This window comes from Macadamia integrifolia, chromosome 12 (assembly GCF_013358625.1).
Source record: "Macadamia integrifolia cultivar HAES 741 chromosome 12, SCU_Mint_v3, whole genome shotgun sequence".
Taxonomy (NCBI): Eukaryota; Viridiplantae; Streptophyta; class Magnoliopsida; order Proteales; family Proteaceae; genus Macadamia; species Macadamia integrifolia.
Genome location: NC_056568.1, coordinates 22,878,185 through 22,901,019, shown reverse-complemented (window position 1 = coordinate 22,901,019; position 22,835 = coordinate 22,878,185). Strand labels below are relative to the sequence as shown.

The 22,835-nt window shown below is 35.0% G+C and overlaps 1 protein-coding gene across 1 annotated transcript; it reads right to left on the bottom strand.

The window, feature by feature from the left end:
* Positions 1-388: 388 nt before the first annotated feature.
* LOC122058467 lies at positions 389-22,343 on the bottom strand. The gene is made up of 11 exons (XM_042621157.1): positions 22,261-22,343; positions 16,922-17,019; positions 16,428-16,620; positions 16,245-16,333; positions 3,149-3,257; positions 2,934-2,984; positions 2,764-2,817; positions 2,566-2,606; positions 2,356-2,424; positions 2,198-2,277; positions 389-749 (listed from the first exon to the last, which is right to left on the bottom strand). The coding sequence occupies exons 2-11, from the start codon at positions 16,954-16,956 to the stop codon at positions 727-729; spliced, it is 744 nt and encodes a 247-aa protein (XP_042477091.1). The 5' UTR covers positions 16,957-17,019; positions 22,261-22,343; the 3' UTR covers positions 389-726.
* Between the last annotated feature and the right edge of the window lie 492 nt (positions 22,344-22,835).

Here is a 22,835-nt window from a genome sequence, read left to right as displayed (position 1 = left end):
CTTCCACGATTGGGAGGATGATCTCCATTCCCGTCGTCAAGGTCCCTAGCATTTTCTTCAGCCATCATCCTTCTCCTCTCTTTTTCTTAATCCTAAAGTTGACTATTTAAATTATTGCATCTGAATTATTTCTAAAATATAACTTACTGAAATAAAAAGAAAGTAGATAAAGTCACCATCAATCATCTTACTCGAGATCGGATCTATTGCTTGTACAATCATCTAGTCGTATGGATGAACATTCAGCATCTGTTCCTTTTGCTTTCAAATATACCTCTCTTTACCCATATAATGATAAAAAATGGAACAGATGTTAGATGCTCACCCATATGCTCATCTTACTTTATCAGCCATTCTTTCTTTAACAGGTGATCTATAGGAAAAATAATGAAATAAACTGCAAACTCTAATAAGATAGAACAAAGCATATCCATATCATATACAACAAGCTATTTATATGAATCCATAAACCATGCAAAAGCATATTCTTGTTTATGAATACAAAAACACTTAAGTTTCATCAATGCAAACCAATTACAACTGTCATTGCCTTTACATGCAGTGAGGCCATACATCAATCTCGGCTCATAAACATGCATCCAGACATAGGGGCATCTCGCCGGCTGGGTGAGGGTGGCATATATATATATATATATATATATATCCACACAGGGGCATCTCAGTGGTCAAACTGCGCATCTCACGGGCTACGCGAGGCACATAACATCATTCCTCACGTTGGCGGCGCCCTGTACATGGGGTCAGAAATCAACCCATAACTCATATACATCATGTATAAAATCTCATCAATTAAAAATAGTCATGATAGATACCATGGACACCGTGCATATAATTCCATCAATTATACCATCACATGCGAAATTATATAAGTATACACATATAAACATGCTAAGTTACGTTTCATTTACTCAGAATCATATAGATACAGCCATGCTATGCTCCACTTACCTCGTGTGAATGCCCCCAAGAGACTAATATGAAAATCCCTTCTTTTTACTACGGGCCCCAAAGAAATATCATGAGTTGGACATACTCTCTTCCCCTATTTTCGTACTTTCTCTAGACATTGTAATTACAATAGAGGAGTGTGATTCCCGTTTCTTTAGAAAATCCCATACCTTGAGTCGACTTAGGAGAAATCCAGTTAGAAAGATTAATTTCTGTCTCTTCTTTTCTTTTCCTTTTTCCCTCTTTCTTGCTCATTCTCTCTGTCTCCCCTGTTGGTGTACGATGTCTTCTATTCTGTCACAGTTTAATCCAAGGAGTACTGGTACAGCACCTTGACAAGTAGGATGGCGGTTCTGCTAGCCGGTTAGCAGGCCGTGGGAGTTGCAAGGGAGCAGGGGGTGTAGGGGGGCGCAGCCCCCCGCTCGAATTTTTTATTTGAGGGTAGTTGTGTACTTTCGGGATTACGATTTTTTTCGCTATATATTTGTAGCGAGAGTTTCTTTCTCTGTAATGCAAGCAATACTGAGAGGTGTGAGGACGAGCGCTGTAATTCTATTCTCCATTGATAGTGAAGCAGGATCTCATCTCACCGGGGATGTAGGCAACCTTGCCGAACCTCGTAAAATCCGTGTGCATTGTTTGTTCTGTTTTTCCATTATCTTCTGCATCGTTTTAGGGTTGCGTTTCTACATCCCCTTCTCCTTCTCTTTCTCGGTTTCTCTTTTGGACAACTCCTTCAACTATGGAAAAGTTTTTACTGCTACCATGGCTCGTAGCCAAAGATGGAATAATTCACTTCCCCTATACTTTTCCAGGTTTTCATATTTTCCAAAATAGCCTATGAGATTCCAATTTTTTTTGGCTGTGAGACCGGATAACTAGAAATTTCCTGAACCTGGATAGTAACCAAGTTTCACCCGCAGATCTCTTCAGTCTCCAACTCTTTTCTCTCAACAACAAAATTACTAGATAGGGTGCTTCATGCATGTTGGGGTGGGGGGTCCCTACCTTCTATGGTTGGTTAGATTTATTTTTTTTCCCCTAAAGATGAAAAAAAAAAATTTATGGAGAAAATAGAAACAAAGGAATAATAAAATACAGTGATTTAAAATCCCCCACCTTCGGCATTGCCATCAGTAGAGGAAAATAAATCTAAAAACAGATAAAACGAAATCTAGGTTAGATTTATGATTTCAAAATTAGTTTGATTAATAGAAAAAATAAATACCAAGGAAAGCCCGTATGAAGGGATCGATGTGTAATCCAAGTGTTCCATAATAAGGTGCATAAACTGTTGGTATAGGAGCCCTGAAAAATAGAATATTTTGGTTCAACTTATGATAAGTACTAAGACATAAAAATGAATTGTTGAATTCACTCACATACCTAGGAGCTGTGGTGATTTGATTGGAGGGTCCCCCTCTATACATATGGGAGGGATTAGGATTATAACGCCTGCAATTAACACATCTATGTTAAACTTCATGATAATTGAAAAACAAATATTTTCTTAATTCAATTATTAATAATGAGATAAAATAAGACTTAATAGATTAAAAATAAATAAATAAATAAATAAATAAAAAATAATTATACCTAAAAGCTGAGGTGGAAGGCCCAATTCTATTCACTTGAGCCTGTAAAATGTATCAAAATAATTTTGGGAACAGTCAACTCTACTAATCAATATTGAGGATGGTTAAAAGAAACATCTATATGGTTTTTATGGGAGATTCATTAAAATGATCACATCTATAAAGGACAAGAATATCTCCACTTATAGGTGTTTCATACCCTGTCGTTGTTTCCTGAGCCTCCTCTCCCAAGCCTCAATGTCAAATCAGGTTGCTGTTATGATTTTCTTTATATTCAGTATTAAGAACGAGAACTTTTGATATAATTTCTTATGAGTAGAATGACCAATAATATATGTTAAAGGGACAAGAAAAGCTTCAGGTTCATACCTCATAAGTGCTTCCTGTGCCTCTTCCCAATGTGAGATCCAGAGAGACATTCTGTCATGGTTTTCTCTATATTTAGTATTAAGTCCTTAGAGGAATATCTTTCATTAATGTAAATCATAACATCCTTTAGCATGATCTTTAGAACTGCAAATAGGAAATTCTAAGAAAAAGAAGAATCATCTGAATAAATTGTTCACAGGAAGAAGGAATTATACTTGCTGAATTGGCACATTAACAATAGGTGAATTAGAGGCTCCTCCAGATCGATTTTCGCTTCCTGTTATGACTTGATTGGGAAAATCTATAAATTGGAATTCTTGGGGCCTACACATGGTAAAAAAATAAAATAAAATAAATCTCAAAAGTATGATTCATCATATGTGATAATTATAGAAATACTTTATAAAATAAAGTAATAATGTGCTGAGAGATTGAATAGAATTGTATTTCATAGCTTAGAATTGTATATATATATATATATATATATATCAAATATGAATCCACATAATTGGAAATTATACCCTAAAGAGATTTGCATGGGATAGGAATTGGTATTATCATATGTGAGATAGAGTTACATTAGGAAACTGTAATCTCACATGTGATATACTTGGACAACAATACAAGTCCTAAATGTAGTAGAGATTGAGATAACATGTAACCCCTACAGGATAGCAAAGGATCAGATTGAGAAGAGAATGTAGGAGAGAATATCTCCATTGATATAGCCCTTCAAGGTGGGGATTTGAGTGCTCGAATCCACAGCTCGTCCTAGAGAGAAGAAAATTGTGCCATCCGGAGCGTTAGAATTTGCAAATGGGAGGGTCTCCTCGAAGAAGGAGGCAATTAAGAGATTCATTATTGAGGTACCTGTTCATACTAAATTTTAACTGGAGTAGCATCCCGAGGGAAACATTGATCGCCAAGTACATAATCATATCCTGATTGAAGCATTTTGTTCACGCCAAATTGTAGCTAGAGTAGCATCATGAGGGCAACATTGGTCGTCTAGAACATAATCATATAGTGAGTGAAATGTCTTTTTCACACCACACTGTAGCTTGAGTAACATCTTGAGGGCAATGTTGGTCGCCTAGAACACAATCGTATAATAATTGAAGTGTCATTGTCATGCCACACTAGCTTGAGTAGCATCCTAAGGGTAATGTTGATCGCCGAGTGCATAGTCATATAAATAAAAAAAGAGAATAAAGAATAAAGAGGAAAAAATTTCGATTAGGGTTGAGACTCGTTGGAACTTTTGGATCTTGAATGACAGTGAGGTCGATTATGAGTGTAAAGAAGGCCACATAATGGGATCAGAGGAAGAGAGGAAGAGAGAAAAGAGAAAGAGAAAAAATTGATTAGGTAGGGTTGAGGCTCATTGGAGCTTTTGGATGGAAACGTAAGTTAAGTAAAAAAAAAAGAGAGATCGATTTAGATTTGAGGCTCGTTGGAGGCGGGGAAGACAACCATGCAATGACAGGAGGAGCAACAATGAAATCTTTAATGGTGGGGGCATATTGAGACATGATGAGACAAATGAAATCAACTAGGGAAGAAGATAGCAGCAGTGGGCAAAGGTGGAATGTATAAGAATAAAGAAGAAGAGAAGAATATATTAGTATCAATGGGCATTGGTCCTAGGAGCTCTGGTACCATGTTGAGAAATTGAATAGAATTGTATTTCATAGTTTAAAAGATTACAACCTAGTATCTCTCTCTCTCTCTCTCTCTCTCTATATATATATATATATATATAGCCAGCTAGGAATCCAATAATTTAAAACTCTATCCAAAGAGATTTACATGCAATTGGAATTAGTATTATCGCATGTGAGAGGAGAAACTTTGTGCAACACATAAGGTGACTAGGTGACACAATGGGGGACTAGAAGAGTTAATGAAAATATCATAAGAGGAGAGAGAAATTCTGGCGATTTAGAGGGGAGTGGAGGGTGTGATGATGATGAGGAAGATGGTGGTGCTAGGGAGGACTTGGATGGAGGCCCTCTAATCCAAGATAGGTTTTGTGACCAGGAAGCTGTCATACCAGAAGGAGTGATGGGGACATCACTATCAAAACGGTCCTATGCTAAGGCTATTGGGAATGCATTTTGGCCTGCAATTGATTCACTCCCATAACCAATTCATGTAGGCAACATAAGGAGGTTCCACAAAAATATTATGAATCGAAAAGATAAACTTTTAGATTTTCATTGATTGGGCATGTAAATTTTAGATTGATTTCGTTAAACAATCTTCATCAAGAGGCATGTGAGAAGTGGAACTTGAGCCAAAGGGTCATTATGCACCCTCTAGGGAAGGGGCATGTGATTTTTCAATTTTAATGTGAAGGGGACAAGGAAGTAGTTTGGTGCAGGAGCCCCCTAAAGCTTGATGACCAACTGATCCTTTTTCAGCATTGGAAGCCTGATTTTAATATTCAAGAGGCAGACATGGATGAAACTCGTTTGGGTAAGTTTCCTAACCTCCTCTAGAGTATTAGCATGAGAATGTGTTACTATCAATTGCAAAAGCTGTAGGAAGGCCAGTAGCATTGGACTAGCGAACCCTCTAAGGTTTGATGGGTTATTTTGCAAGGGTCCTAGCGGAAGTAAATGCATCAGAAATGGCATCGTAGATTGAGGAACTGTAGGTGGAATGATTGGAACCAGGTATAATGAAGGTTTTTGTTTTCAAGCAACATGTGTTATATGAGGATGGTCTTGAGTGTTGTGGCTACTGCAAACAAATTGGTCACAGATCAATGTTTGTAAGCAAAAGAAACTAAACGATGAGAAGTAGGAGACTGAGGACAACGCAGAAAAGGTGGTTGGTGTTGTCTACGTGGATGAGGGGTGCCTTAGTAGGGGGTGTTTTGCAAGGAAGGAGGTCTCCTATTATGGGAGTATCTCTTCCTGATTCACCTTCCCATATTCCAATAATCGAAGGGTTTCCTCAAGGGGCGGATTTGGGGGGTGGGGGGGGGGGTGGGGGGTGGGGAGGGGGGAGAATTGAATCCATCTATCGTGGGTAAGGCTTTATCACATGAGCTGGTGGGAGGCACTATATTAGGTGACCAATCTTTGGAGGAGGGTGAGGTGTCAACCTTGGGTTTGGTTTCTAGCTCAAGTGGATCAGATCCATCGGGAGAGGATGTGGAGGTGATGTGATGCAGCCCAATTGCATCCAAGGTCAACAGCTAAGCGTTTGCGGAGATCTACCCGCATCAAGGCCCAAGCCCAGAAAACACATTTGGCCCTGGCCTAAGGTGTAACCAAGCCCCAACAACATTGTGACCCAAACCGTAAAAAAACACCAAAGAAGTTGGAACACTTTTACCAAATCCACTATTGGGAGTCCCTAAGAAATTCTTTTAAGATCCTTTTGCTCTTCCCTAAGTGAAGAAGCTTCTCTTCCCTTGAAAGCTACAAAGAAAACCTACTTGAAATTCACTACCTATCTTGAAACAATAATCAAAGTATTGAGTCTTGCATCAAGGCATTGGAAGACCTCAACTCTTGCATCAAGGCATGGGAGACTTCAACAAATGAAAGACCTCAACTATTTTTTCTATTTTTTGATTTTCTGTTGAGTTTTTATTTTCCTATGTATTTTGTGATTGGTCAATGTCACAACTTGAAAGTTTAAAAGGTGGTTGTAGTCTTCTAGGTTAAAGGTTATAGTCCTATATAAAGAGAACAAATCTTGAGTTGTAGAGACACAATTGAATCAAAGAAAATTTCAAAGTTGCTCCAAGCTTCTTGTGAACCTTGAATAGTTCCTCTTATGAAACCAAATTGTGTTTCACCCATCTTTGAAGAGATTGAGCTTTTCAATCAGCCTAGAAGAGCTGAGCCTTCAACCTTGAAGAGTTGAATCACACCCTCTCAAAGATTCAACCTAGAAGAATTGAATTTTTTATGCAATTAGTATTTCCAGATTCGGACTGTGTAAGTCTTGTAACTTGAAAGTCATTTTAAACCCTTTTCACATAGAATTTAAACGATTCCTATCTTATAAAAGTTGTAGCCCCACTTCTTATTTTTAATTCTCAATTTGAATCACCCCAAACCAATATCGGAGCAGAAAGTTATCTCCAAATTACTGGCCTAAGGTCATTCTATCTGAAATTGTTTTTTTCTACAAAGTCAAATACTCTCCTGATCCTTGTATTCGGGCAATCCCATGAGGGAGATTGCATCATGATGTCAAGTGAACAACAAGTGTCAATGATCCTTGTGGGTGGCAAGATTTATCAAATGACACTGCAATTCCCTCATCCAAAGAGGGCAGATGCAAAAACCGTGGTAGAGGGGTGGTGGAGGACCTTTAGAGGGGGAAGGGTGACCAACGTCGATCACTCTCAACAGTATGAGAAGGAACCGGTGGTTGATTGTTTTTTTAAGGCAGAGGTTGGATGTGGAAGAGTGGCGATGTCCGTTCCTACGGTGGAGGCAATCGATGAGGCTATCACTACTTGTGAGAAAGGGAGTAACACTAAAATAAAAGGGGGTACCAAGCCTACGAAACACGAAGGTCAGACTTCTATGTCTGACAATGGTCCAGCTACAAAAAAAAAAAAAAAAAATGATTATATGTTCTTTTCTAGAATATAGGCGTGAAGAAGGTTGTTGGTATTAGAGCCTTGAAGAATATGGTACGAGATCATTCTCCAGATGTTGTTCGTCTTGCTAAGCCCATGGTTCATGTCAATAATTTCCCTTTTCTCTTGATAATAAAAAAAATGGGATACGTTGTGGATTTTATTCACAGTATGTGTGAAGGAAAGATGCCAAATTTTTTGGAATTATGGAAGCTAGGTATCCCTCGTCCTTCTCTTTTTTCTCAATCGCATCAACATATATCAGTCATTATTGATTGGCCAGGTAGCAAGGTGGGATTGTCGTTTGTTCATGCGAGTAGCTTTAAAGTCAAGCGTAGGGAGCTTTGGCCGGATTTTGGTTTGTTGGCTTTATCCACTATTCCTTGGTCTGTTATAGGTGACTTTAATGCTAACTTGATGTACACTGCAGTGTGAGGTGGAGAAATGGGTATCAAGTTAAATTTTCAGAAAGCTTATGATTCCTTATCTTGAGAGTTACTTTTTGCAATAATGAGTAAATTCGGATTTTCCTAATAAAGGATAGCATTGATGCATTAGATGTTGTCAACTTCAAGGATATCGATCCTGATCAACGGAGGCCCAATAGGCTTCTCTGGTGTTGGTCATGGTTTATGTCAAGGTGATCCAATTTCTCCCATCCTTTTCATTTTAGCAGAGGTAGGCCTGTGAAGATTGAGAGAGATCAGTGAAGCTCTACTGTCCAAGGCGGTTTGGAAGACAAAGCATGATGATGATCCAGCTTACAGATCCTAAAAGCACGGTTCACTAAAGCAGATGGGTCTCTACAAAAAGGCCATATGCCCTCTTCATTTGGCTGGGCTTCAGGAAAATGTGGTAGTTTGTGTTCCTAAATGAAAGATGGATCATTGGGAATGGAAGGAAAATAAAATTTTTGAAGGATAGATGGTTGGGTTCTGAGACTATTTCTGAACTAATGGCGCTAGAGCAAACCCCATATAAAGCATTAAATGGTAAGGTGGATAGAGTTATTGATAATTTTGAATGGCATTTCCCAAATGTCCAATCGGTCAGAATGTCTGATATTATTAATAATGCCATGGAAATCCCTCTTCCCCTGTTTGAGTGCAATGATCAGTGTGTTTGGAGCCCCAACTCTATGTCATTCAAAAAATAGATCATTTTCCCTTTCATGGTGAGGTGTGGTTTAAAAAAGATAATCCATAACCCCTGGAAAAGCAAATCAAACAAGAAAATTCAACCAGGTAATGCTTCCTAGAACAAATATTCTCTAAAGTGTAAACAAACAGAAAGGCTAACAATTTTAAGAGCTCCACTACAATATATCTATCATCATATATAGGGAATGGGAGACATATAAAATTCGGGTCTAACAAATGGTTGGGCAAAAAATCTATTCTGGAGTTGACTGGTCTCAAGGGAGATCCTGCTCTTCCATGTGATGGAAAGGTTAGTGATTTTATTGAAAATTGTTAATGGAAATTGCCTGTTGTTAGATCTTCCCTGCTGCATGCTGTGTTTGAGAAGATTGGGAATATAAAAATCCCTCCATATGACTGTGAGGGCATGTGCCTGTGGAGCTTGTCTACAGATGGGGCTTTTAGCTCTAACACTACCTGGGAGGATATTAGGATTCGTAATCCTAAGGTTCCTTGGGTCTCCCTCATTTGGTATACAAAAATGCAACCAAGATTGTCTATCTTTGGTTGGAGACTGGTGCATGGTAAATTACCCACAAATGTGGCGGTTCAGAAGAGGGACATATCTCTGGTTTCTAGATGTAACTTGTGTGGTGCGGAGGCAGAGACCATGGATCATATCTTCATGCTTGCTCTTACTTGGAGGACATTTGGAGTTATTTTTGTGAGTGTTTCAATGTGGCGTGGAAAAAGCACTACAAGAAAATAGGGTATTTGGGACACTTGTTTAGGGATGGATGAAATTTATGTCCCCTAAATAAACCATTTGGGACGGATATAATTCCGTTGCTACATATCTAGCAGTTGAGACAGATATTTTACCGTCACCATATTTGAGACGGAATTTTCCGTTGCTACTGTGATTGAATTTTACATCTATTACAACGGATTACTTTCCGTCCCTAAATAAACTATTCGGGACGGATATAGTTCTGTCGCAATATATGGGACAGAAATGTTACCGTCCTAATATTTGGGACGGAATTTTTCTATCGCTATTATGAATAAATTTTACATCTATTATAACGGAATACTTTCAGTCCCTAAATAAACTATTCGGGACGGATATAGTTCTATCGCACTATATGGGACAGAAATGTTACCGTCCCAATATTTGGGACGGAATTTTTCCATCGCTATTATGATTAAATTTTTATTGAATTTACATCTTTATCACGATGGATTTTTTCCATCCTTAAATAAATCATTTGAGACAGAAATAGCTCCGTCGCTACGTATCTAAAAGTATAGAACATACTAAAATGTGTTAGATTCAAAAGTATTGAATTCTATATGATTAATTTGATACATATTTATCATTGGAGACATAAAGTTTCCATCACAAAATTGGAGACGGATGTCTAACTATCCCTAAATTAGAGAAATTTTCTGCGCACTCAAATCTTTGAATTGCACTAAATTTGAACGAACCGAAATCTATACGATTAATTCAATACATATTTATCATTGGAGACAAAAAATTTCCATCGCAAAATTGGAGACGGATAACAAACTGTCCCTAAATTAGAGAATTTTTCCTTCGAAATCTGCGCGCTCAAATCTCTCAATCATGTTAAATTCGAATGAACCGACAAGTCCAACTCTTTCCTCTCGAACCTGCGCCTCTCCTCAACTCCCCTTATTCCACTGGAGCACTACTCTGCAACTCTTGAGAAACAACCCTGCTCTTCCCAAGAGCTCCTGAGCGATGATCTGCAACTTGTGAAAACTTCCTCAATCGCTCGTTCGTACTGTGTTTCTCGGATGTAAAGCAACGCTTGAAGCTTCATTGGAGATTTGGAAAATCGACTGTGGTTTCCATCTTCTTGGACTCTAGTTTCTTCCATCTTCAAGCGCCTGAAGCATCTGATCTTCAAACACATTTGCTGTAAGAACGGTAAGCCTTTAACCCTTCTCTGATATTTGTCTAGGGTTTTTAATGGATGCTACTTGCATTTTATTTAGGGTTCTAATAAAGCTTTCAAATCTCTTCCTATTACATTCTCTCAGTCACGTATCATCACACGAGAAGAGTAGTAGTTAAACCCTAAGGTATTCCTGATTTGGATTTCAGTCAAGAGACCTAAGACCCGTAAGTCTCCATTATTGACTTGGGTAATCGTTTCGTCTTCTTCCTTCTCTCATTTCTCGTCGTCGGAGCCTCTACCAATCATCTTTGTGTTCTCTGTTGAATTCTGATCTGTAAGGTACGTTAGTTGAACTCATTCATCAATTTTTCATTGTTTTAATCTTTTGGTAGGTTCGATTTTTGTTTTTGAATCCATCTTCTGAATGAGAACCTTGATTTAGAAGAAGACTTCTCATTAGGCCATTGCATTTATCTCAGTTTTTAAGGGTTGAATCACCCTTCCAAAAGGTACACTCAAGCTATGTTCCTCTGTAATTGAAGTTCTGAATCACTCCATGTGATACTCTATTTTGGGGTATTTTTTCAGATCTGTTGACTCTGAAAGTCATTCTAATCGCCCAGCAGATCTATTTGATTTTTTTGGGGAATTGTAACCCTTCTATAACAGCACACTCAATCTAGAGGAGCTAATTAGAGCTTCTGCCTTGTGGCAACTTTTTTTTTTTCAAATTACAGTAGGCTATACTCTGTGTTTTTGGGCTGTTTTTCTTATATCGTTTACCTAATCTTAATCAAGTTCCAATGTGACTAATGAGAAGTAATGTCTGTCTTTCTGTACCAACAACATGGCTTCAATCACTAACATCGTTCTACCCATGGCTGCCTTTTTTTTTATTCCATATTTTTGTTCTGGGTTTTTATATTTTTAGGGTCTCTTGGATGGATGAATTTGTGTGGGTTTTGGGTGATTCAATTAAAAAATATATTTCTATAAGTTAATGTGTGCAAAAAATGATCCAAGGAACAGATTTATAATAGAAAAGAAACATGGAAAATCATTTCTGCTGTTTTTAGACACAGAAACAGCGGGAACGTTATCAAACGGTGCCTTACTTTCTTGTTCTTTTTTACTCTTTTTTTTTTCCAGATATTCTACCCTGTTCTACCATTAGCACTGGCGCAACCACGCAACCAAAGAGAGTTTGATATCTCTCAAATCTTCTTCTTTCGATCCCAAACTCTGGGTAATAGGATCTCAGCCACAAAAAGGGGGTTTTCCTTCAAATCGATCTGTACCATTTCAATCGAAGGTAACAATCAACTCCGTACCTTTACTTTGCATATCATTTTAATTTGATTTAGTATACACATGATGGTTTGATTCTAATCCAATAGAAATTGGAACAAAAAAACCTTTTATTTCTTTCTTCCCACTTTGTTTCCAACCTTAATATCCCTGAAATTCACTTACATATTCTATGACTTTAATTTTACTTCTGCACTTATATTCTATGGCTTCAATTTTTCTTTTGCAAATATACTTACCCCATATATGGGAAATGTGAAGTCAATGAATCCCACTCTTTTTGTGATAATCATGGAAATCAGCATTAACCTCCTGTAGCCATACTTTCTCCCATTTTGGCTGGCCCACTCTCGTCATCCAAATACTAAAATAGTAGAAGGCTCTTGTCCCTGATCGATCAATCTGCTCCCCCTTTTTTTTTAAATTATTATGGTGGACATTTTAAAGTACTGGTAGATTGATCCTTGCACTCCTCTGGATCTTTCTATTGCTAAATTTTATTGTTTTTGGAATGGGTAAAGAAGAAGAAGAGGAAATTGCAATAGGCTTTAAGTATATACAACATTAGAATTTGTTTTATTCTTTTACATGATTTTAAAATCAGATCAGAATATTTTCAATATTTTAGAGATATGTCGTTATCTCCAATTCAATTTTCATCTTGTCTGGTTGATTCCAAGTGATTTAAATCAGAACAGATGGAAACTAATCCAATTCCCAACTCAGGGTTTTAAAACTTTGTTCCTCAACCCAACCCCCAATTCTTGTCAATATCCTCATTTTTTTTGCTAGTTTTCCTTTCCTTTTCATGCCCAATATATAGTGAAAAGATTCAAGTAGTTATCCCCATTTTACAATAGTGACATGCAAGTGACTACATGTTCAGGTATCAAGGTTCTGGTTCTCTTCTCTGATAGTGGGGAATTTTTTTACAGTTGGGAGAAGTTCATTCTGGTTTGATGATGTGGTTTAATTGATTCTGTATTTTGATTTTCTATAATGGTTAAAAAGGTGTATGTGGAAGCAAATGCTTATTATCTATTGTTGTATCGAATGTTATGCTATGCTTTGTAGTTGTTATTCCTTGAGGCTTGGTTTCTGTCTTTATCCAGAGAATTAGGTTTTGAGACAGTCATCGAAGAATTGCAAGATCATCTTTTCTTGACTGGAAGCAAAGCATCAAAATCTTCAAATTATATGGGTAAATGATTAAGTTCTTCTCCATCTGAGGTGAATTCAGCCCATATGTTTTCTAGTTTTTTCTTTTTTTCTAGTGTGGTTTAATGGGGCCTTTTCATGGGAATCATTCAAAGGCTACCTCCCCTTCCTTTACTGTTGAAATAATTTCATTTCCTTATTTTTTTATTAGGTTATCACCACCATTCTCTTAGTAATTGTAGTAAGATATGATAGTTGAGTAGGATTTGAGAAACTAGTATAATAAAAAACGTATCTTAAATGGTATAAATGAATTAATTTCCTTTCCTCATGTATAGCTTTATGTTTCAGCAGAGAAGTATGTTAGGCTTATTTCAGCAGAGCTATATGAGGGTGTTCAAGTGGGAGTTATGATCCTCTTTCAGTTCTCTTATTTCTTTTCTTCTTTCCTGTGACACCAGGTTAGTATTGTCATTGTTCCTTACTTCTTTGACTTATTTAGTGAGATTCAATCAAACATATATGCTGAAGTCAAGTAATTGTTTAAATTATTTCTTTCATTCTCGGTTACTATCATTTCCTCTTATCAATGAAAGTATGTTTGTTTTGGGTTCAGCTTCTTCTTCTTCTTCCCATACTGTTGTAACCAAAACAGAGTTGGGTTCAACATCATATTTCATTAAATGCAGTATTTTTTTGTTGATTTGAATGTTTTATGTTTCTCTTCCACTTGCATTGGGCTTATCGTTCGATCAATCTGTTTCTTCATGGGTATTAGCTCTTTCTTTTGGTATGAAATCAGAAAATTAACTCGTTCATGTTTATGTTTTGGATTTTCTTTTTTGGTTCTCATTTTTTGCTTTGAGTCTGACTTTTGAAAGAGATCATTATCTAATGAAAAATTAGTTGCAGTTCAAACTTTTTTTTATTAATTTGAATCCAACCTATTATCCAAGAGTATGTTGAATTTCTTAATTTTTTCAGTGAAAAGTAATTCACTTTTTAATTTTCTAAAAAATTTCCTTGTAACATGGATACACTTGTAGGAATCTGAATCTAGGATTTAGGACTTTCTCCACTTAATTTATTTATGATTTGTTCTTCCAACAAAGAATTTGGGTAGAATAATGTCTAGATGACGGTTAGAATTTAATGGACTTGGATCTCTCTCAAATTTTTATTTTTTTTAGTGCCAATCATTCAATATATTATATTAATGTTTATCATAATTATTCTTCACAGGTTGAAGTTACCACAGGATATTGTTGAATGTTAACGATAAAGATATTTGGGGGAAAAAATAGTTTTATCTATCATTTTGTTTGATGATGATGTAAATTTTAAATTTGTATTGATTTATCTCAAGTTATTAATTTTGGATGATGTGAATATTAAATGTCTACGTAGATCTACTAATGTGTAACAACAGGCTAATATATGTATACGAAAAACAATTTTTTTTTATTTACTTCTACACCTTTAGCGACAGATTTTTACTGTCCCTAAAGAACTACCTTGTTTAGGACAGAATCTTCCATCCCAATTGCCAATAATTTACGATAGTAAAAATCTGTCTCAAATAATTTAGGCTATTTTGTGACGGAAATAAACCGTCACTACATGGGCCAGACAACACACTATCAACGACAGAAATTTCTTTCTCTTATTTTGTTTTTTTGCAACGGAATATTCTCGTCTCTAAATCTATCGCAATTGAACCCTTAGAGACGGAAAAAAAATTTTCGTCTCGTAAATTATGCAACGGCCGTTGTAACGACATTTGTGGGACGGAAATTTATACTATCCCTAATTGGTATTAGCGACAATATTTTGGTATTTGCGACAGAAAACTTTTGTCCTGAAAACCCTTTTTTCTTGTAGTGAAGGCAAGGTCTTTGCCTAATTTATTCCAATGGTGGAAAAGGAAACATAAAATTGTGTGTTGCAAAGAGGCATGGGGACTGAGGTTGGTTACTGTGGCTGACTATATATGGCGTGAAAGAAATAATAGGCGGCACAAAGGCAAGGAGAGACCGACAAGGTATCTAAAGCAAATGATCTTAGAAGATCTAAGATCGTCCAACCCGAGCACCAAAGGAGAAGTGAGGAAGTTGCCGATGTTCTATGCTGCAGGAAACTTGGTTCACTAATATAGAATATGCCTCGCCAGTCCATTCTTGAAGCATTTTGGTGCAAACCCCTGGTAAATTGGATTAAGCTGAATTTTGATGGAAGCTCTATAGGTAATCCTGGTCATGCTGGTGCAGGTGGCATCTTTCGTGACCATATGGGAAGTGTTCTGGACTCTTATAAAATTTTTTTATGGTAGTCACGGGTGTGTTCCAGGCAGAGGTGGAAGGTCTCATGGTGGGCTTGATGCGTGCTTGTGATTTGGGTATAAATTTTCTGTGGGTGGAAACCGACTCCAGTGTGGTCGCAACCTCCTTTCAGCAAAAGAAGATCCCTTGGTTCGCCCTTCAGAGATGGATTTTCCTTCAGCCTTACTTGGAGGGAATCTCATAGAAAATTACCCACAACTTCAGGGAGGCAAACTCTATTGCTGATTTTCTAGCTAGAGATGCAGCTTAGACAGGAACTTCGGGTACAAACATCGAGTTCCCTGGCAACGTCAAAGAGATGATCACGAGAGACGCTGATAGAAGACCCAATTTCAGATTTCATTAGTGCGCTGATGGCAATGTCGAAGGTGGGGGGCAAGGAAGCGATTTTCTTTGTTTGTTTTCCTTCCTTGTAATGCTGTTCTATTTTTCTCTTCTTCTCTTTTAATATAATCCATTTCTAGCAAAAAAAAAAAAAAAATCCTATATAGGTATTGTTAATTAAGCATACAGAAGCCATATGATCTTCTATTATTTGGAATGAGCCTTTAAGATTTTATTTGGAAAATATTAATTGGTATGTGCAAGCTCACTCTCTATTCAGATTTAGCTGAAGTTAGTTTTAAGTTGCTTGTCTGATGGCCATTCCGAAGGTGGAAAACAATATGAATATCTATTTTTCTTCGGTTTGGTGATATTGAATTTTTTTTTCTCTGATCTTAGAAAAAAAAGTACCGCTAAGTATAAAGTGTGTACAAGAAAAATAAAAAATCTCATAAATTTTAAATATTACAAAAAAATTATCAGTGCATTATAGAAGGAACAAGGACCTGCGTGGCATTGCAGTACTCTCCCTTTGGTAAAAGTTTTGACCATAAGCTTGATCAAATCTTCCGGATTCTCTAATCCCCCATTGAGTCTGCTCATAGCATTTTCTTATTCAGTTAGGAAAATTCTATATTTCGCAATCTAAGACTATCAAATCCAAAGGTTTTAAAAGTCAAGATTCTTACAATGTGTTGGGTTTGCATGGATGGATAGTAGTTCACATTCACCTGTGACTGCAGAATAGGATTTTGAAATTTCTGCGGATCCTCATTGGAAGGCACATTGTGCCCATGATGCATAATGGTTATCTCATGTGGCTCAATATTGACAGGTAACTTGCCCTTCTGTTTCAATTTATTATGTTCAGAGGGTTTTGGCCTGCAAAATTAGAAGAAAGAATAAATCAGAAGAAAACACTTTTAAAATAATGAAACAGGTTAATGAGAAAGGGTTCTGAAAAAAAAAAAAAAAAAAAAAAAAAATTATGAATTAAAGTTTTTCTATGTGGGCCATGGGGGTTGCACTGCGTGCTTCACCGGATGAAAACACAAGGTGAGGCATTGAACAAGAGGAGCGTGGTGATCATTTCATACCCCTTGTGTATGGGCGTAACCCCTACTTCCCACTCTTCCAAAAATTATACATAAAAAATAGCATAGTAGTCATAGGTAATATGTACCTGGAGGAATTCCATTTCCCAGATTGGAAAACCATTGGGGAAGCACAGGCATGTTGTTCTGCTAAGAAAACTTTTGCCCCTTCCAGGTTACGAGCCACCTGATAATGTTTAAATAGTCAAACCGAGGCAATTATTATTTTACAAGGAATGGGGTTCCATTATAATTGCTTACTCTACAACTTTTTGATGATACCACATAGCAAAATATCATTTTCATGGTTCATAAAGTTTACTACTCTTAAAAAAATAAAACCTCTCCCTTTTTCACTTCTCGTATGATAAGCAACACTTCCGCAGGACCAATGAGTGATAGTGGGCATGCCAAGATTCGAACCCACAATCAACCGACTCGAACGGTGATGAGTTGAGGGCATTTTCATCACTAGGCTACCAACCTCATTGGTATTTTAATATAACCTGACCTTTTAGGGAAAAATAATAATTATAATAATAATAATAATAATAATAATAATAATAATAATAATAATAGTATATAAATGATGTAAAACTAATGTTATGACATATAAGCCGGAAGAAATCAAATTTTTACTATTGTAGGAGTAGAAGGTTTTGAATTGTTCTCTAAAAGAGGATTAATTAATATCCCCAAAGGGTCGAAATCTTTCAGAAATATATATAAATATATATTTATATATATATATATATATATTAATTCAACATTGGGACTGCATCCTATGTGGGTTGAGAGGTGTAATTACCCGGTGAGATGATTGTTGTGGGAGGGTTTTAGTCTTGTGTGTCTCTTTTGTGAGGTTGGGGTTCGGGGGTTTTGCTTGGCTTGAGGCTTAGGCCATGGCCTTTGGTACTGGAGCTCTATGCCTCGGAGTCCCAAGGCTTCATAAGCTACCTTTCCCTTTGTATACATATATATATATATATATATCATACTATTATATACAAGCATGAAGTGGCAATTCTTTCACTGGACTACTTTATCCCTTTAATTTATCCTTCTCTCATTCTTTTTTTTACAATTTTGTATAAACCATTGGTACCCTTTTATTTTGAGGTTAAAAAATATATATATATATATATATATCTAAATATAAATAATAAATAAAAAATAATTTTAGTTAAAAGAGGACTATTAAAGAGAATTCCGTAAAGAATTTCACTTAAAAGAGGACTATAGGGAGCTTTTAAATCTGCTCAAACTTTCACTTTGAGTTAAAAGAGGACTCTCACTTGCGTGTTTTGCTGATAGGTTAGCAAAGAAAGCGTTCTGCCCAATAATTTCATATTAAATAATGATAAAAAAAAAAAAAAGTACTATATAGAGAATTCGGACATTAGTTGGTTTCACTCAGACTTAGAATTTGAGTTTCATAAGGAATACTTTGGAGTCCATCATGCGTGGATTTATTAGAGCTAATTAAGAACTCTATTAGCAACTCACTAGAACTTGTATGTTATATAAGAAAATCAGCAGAACCGTTTTCTTCTCTCTTCTATGTTCTATTCTTTCCTTCTTCGTTTGGTTGAGGTACTGCACTGATTACTGTTTTTGTTGAAGCATAGGCCTCCTTTACTTAATGTTTCTATCCTAACTAGACTCCTTAAATTGTTTTTATTCTTTGGTTTATCACTTTCTAAAACTGATTAGTTTCTGTTTTCATTGGTTCCTAATCTGGTCTCTTACTAAGTAGTGACTTTCTATTTTGATTTGGGTAGTTTTTTTCTATTTCATGTTAGTTGTTTATTCTGCCTTGTTGTACTGTTTATTATTTATTCTACCTTGCTGTACTGTTTATTCCTATTTCATGTTAATTGTTTTTTAGGATCCTCTATCCACCACCACCGTGTTTGATTCATGTTCTAATAAAGATAAACAACATCAACAAGAAGTTTTTGCATCAGCATCTGTGTCCAGTTCCTCAAACCAGCAGGATCACGTCCATTCTTCTGTTGCACATCATTCGCAATCCTCGAAATTCCGGAATTCGAACCAACAAGAGGTATGAAAGAAGAAACTGAACGAGTTTTAAGTTTTTTTTCCCCCCTTTTTCTATTGCAATTTTGATTTTGTTTTCACGTTTCTATCCATGTTATGGATCAATGAATTTAATGTATTAACACACGAAATATTGCCAATCTACTATGGTCTAAACATTAGTTAATTTGTGGAATCTGCTTGGTTGGGACATGTGAGAGAGAGAGATATATAGAAAGAGATGCATGGGCCCTCTTCATTGTCTCAAATCTCACTTGGTTAAGGTGGATTTAGATTGGGTTTGTGGGTACCCATGTTAGGTCTTTGTTACTTAACTCACACAGGTCCCAAGGGCTTGCAAATTCGTGATTTGTGACTGCCTGGTCTTCTTTTAATCTTGACCCTACTTTACTTTGGTGGTTGATTGATTGGATCTCAAAACTTGATTCCTTGAACTAATTGAGCAACTATTGGCCTTCGCATTAATGCTCACATTAGGACAATTTTGGTTATTTCAAGACTTGATTCCTTGAACTAAAATAATTTAGATTGGAAAATAATTTAATTGTTTTCATTCTACAAAATTCATTCCAACATGGCTTCTACTACTACCTAATGTGACAGCCACCTTGTTGCATAGAAGTGTAGATTTCAAAGATTCCTTAATGGTCATAAGGTCTCTCACCCTCTCCAATATTTTATACCCTTCTTTAAGATGGAAATTTATATTAATAAAGTCTCAAGTGGTATTCCATCTATTCTTGTTAAAATATTTGTTTGAATTATATTTATTTAAAGAAATGCTATCAATTATGTATTTTATAGTTTCTAATATCATTATAATTGATTGCAATTTTTATAATAAACATTGTACATTTAACTAACGAGTCATTTTATACAGGAAAGATGATAAATCTCATCAATATAAATCAATTAACGATAAACGAAAAAGATTGGAAAATAAAGGTTTTGGTACTTAGCAAAAGAGAAATCAAGGATTATAAAAATATAGAAAGACCAGGAAAGTTTCAAAAAATCACTTTATTGGATGATGAGGTAGGTTCAAATAATTATTTAATTAATTTTACTTATGATTCTTGATTTAATTAATTTTATTTCTGAGTCTTTATTTAATTATTTATACTTCTAATTTTAAATTAATATTTATTGTTCCATTATTATTATTATTATTATTTTTTGCAGGGGACAAAAATACAAGCACATGAACTAACTCTTGATATCAATTCAAAAATTGAAGAACCTAAAGATTACTTAAATGTAGAAAAAACAAGGTATAATTTTATCAAGCTTAAACAATTGAAATGGGATACCATTACATACAAAAGTAATGAATTATTAGGTAAATATTTTGATTATTTGCTATTAATGATTATCTATTAAAAAAATTACTAACATCAATTGTTCTTATTGTTTTAATGCAAATTTTATTGGAATACTTGTACAGGTTCAAAATATGTTCACCGTAACAACAAAATTTAATGTAAAAAAAAGCTAAAAGAAAAAAAAATAAAAAAAAAAGAGTAAGTATTCCACATTTTTAATCATTTTGTAGTAATATACAACATATTTACTAACCATATTAATCAATTGTAATGATTAATAGGTCTACTCCGGTATTGCTGACATTATGTGAAAATTATGCAACAAATGAAGGGAGCAAATTGATTGATATCGCATCACAAAATCCTATAATTGCTTTTTCAACAATTTCTCAGGGAGAATACCAAGGTAATATATATAAAATCCTAATTATAAAAATAATTCCAATAAACTAACTACATTCTATAATTGACAGGTGGTTCACTTGATACAACGGGATTTACATCAATTGAAATAAATCCAACAATGCCAAAAACAGAAGAATTAAAACAATGGTAAATATTAAGATTAATCAAATAATTACATATATTTTTTAATTATATCATATATTTAACAAATTTATGTTTTTACAGGTTCAAATCAAAAGATGGATCAGAGAAAAAAAACCTCAACATTTCAACAGAAGAGAAATTCAAAAAATATGAACATATTGTAATGAAAGATTTAACAGAAAGACATTGCAAAACTATCCTGGTAAGCAAATTCTTACGGAAAAACATATTACAATTTTTTCAATAAAATTTGTACATATCTAATATCTACAAATTTACAGAATCAATATTATTACATTTAAGGAAGAATCTTAAATTTGGAAAATGAGATACCATGGTATAATGCTTGCAAAACATGTAAAAAAAAGGTACAATTAAATGGAGATAGTGCAATATGTGACAAATGTAAAAGTGACAATACAAAATATACACAAAAGTAAGAAGTTTAGACAAATTTCTTAATGAACATCAGATTTAAATTTTTATTTACAAAAATAAAAATTAATAAATATTATTTATTGATAGGTACATGAGAAGATTTAAGGTGACGGATTCAACTAACACAGTAATTGTTACAATCTTTGAGAATCTTGAAACAATTACAGGATGTTTAGCAAGTGAATAAGCAAGATCACTAGAAAAGGTCAAAAAGAAATATACATACAAAATATAGTAAACACAAAATTATATTAAATTCTATAACTCTTTTTTTTCTATGTGTTGCAATACTCACAGATTCGACATTCATGTCTATCAAAGCAATATTGTTTCTGCTTCAAAATGGATGCAAGAAATAAAGCAAGTCGAATAACAAGACAAATTGTTGCGGATACCATTAAAGAAGGAAATGCCGATACAAAGAGGATTATAAATGTTGAAGAATATAAAGACAAAAAGTTTAAGAAAATAAAAATAGAGAAAGATTGAGCATTATTGTTTACTCACTATCCTTAAGCAATCATTATCTTTTGTTCATATTTGGATCCTAGATTTAAGAAATTTAAATTTATATTACAAATAAAAAAGGCTTAAATGCTTAAATAGAAATTAAATTTCAATTTAATTTCATATTTCTCTTATCCACATAAACACATATATTAATTATCAATGTTATGCCACACATGCATTTGTATTTGCATTTTGACTATATGTAATTGTTAAAGTTTTTCACTATGAAAGTTAGTATCTATGGAATAAACTATTGATGAAACAATGCTAAGTAGGATCTATTCAATTTTTGAAAGCAAAGGTGGTCAGATGATCTTTTGTTGCTAACTATTCATATCTCCTTTTATATTTTATCTATTTATATTTTATATAAATGTTTTCCACATACTTCTACCCTTGTTTATAGTTATTTTGATTTAAACTATCAACGATTTTAGCTCTCTCTCTCTCCATAAGACCACGTGCATTTGCATATTATATATATATATATATATATTCTCTTGTAATAAATTGATCGACTTATAAAGAAAGAAAAAAGGTAATATTACCTGGCCTTGATTAGCAATATCCGCATGCAATGTTTGTGCACCTGCTTCCTCTTCATCTTTTTTTCTTGCTTCAGTCCTATAAAATACAAGAAAAGAAACATATGATGTAGCTTCTAAACTTTTGAACACCCCCCCCCCCCCAAAAAAAAAAGAAGAGTAGCTTCTAAACTATCATTATGTCTTTATCAATGGGAATTCAAGTCCTACTCTCTCTCAATCTTCATTGCCACTTATGCTGATTAATTCACTCTTATTTGTAGGAGTTCCATTGGATGTCGAACTCCTCTTCCCACTAGGACTCCTCCATTGTTGGAGTTCTATGTGTTATCCATCTCTAGGAGTTTGTATTTCCGTCAATGTTCATCATCACATGTGATGACAGAAACCTATTACAACTCAAACTCACATGTGATAACACAAACTATCTTTCCTTGTCCATCTCAAACTAGAGGATAGAGTTTCCAACAATATGTGGATTCCTATTCTATATATAGTAGAACTTCTTGTGAGCCAATTTATTATGGAAATACAATTCAAATACATCACTTAACATGGTATCAAGAGCCTTAAGCTCA

Coding starts and splice junctions, on each gene's coding strand:
- LOC122058467 (XM_042621157.1), bottom strand. CDS start 16,956: ATGGTTTTCCAATCTGGGAAATGGAATTCCTCCAG. Junction 3,258..16,244: donor AGTACTGCAATGCCACGCAG/GTCCTTGTTCCT, acceptor TACCATGTGTAG/GCCCCAAGAATTCCAATTTA. Junction 2,278..2,355: donor CAAATCACCACAGCTCCTAG/GTATGTGAGTGA, acceptor TCTATTTTTCAG/GGCTCCTATACCAACAGTTT.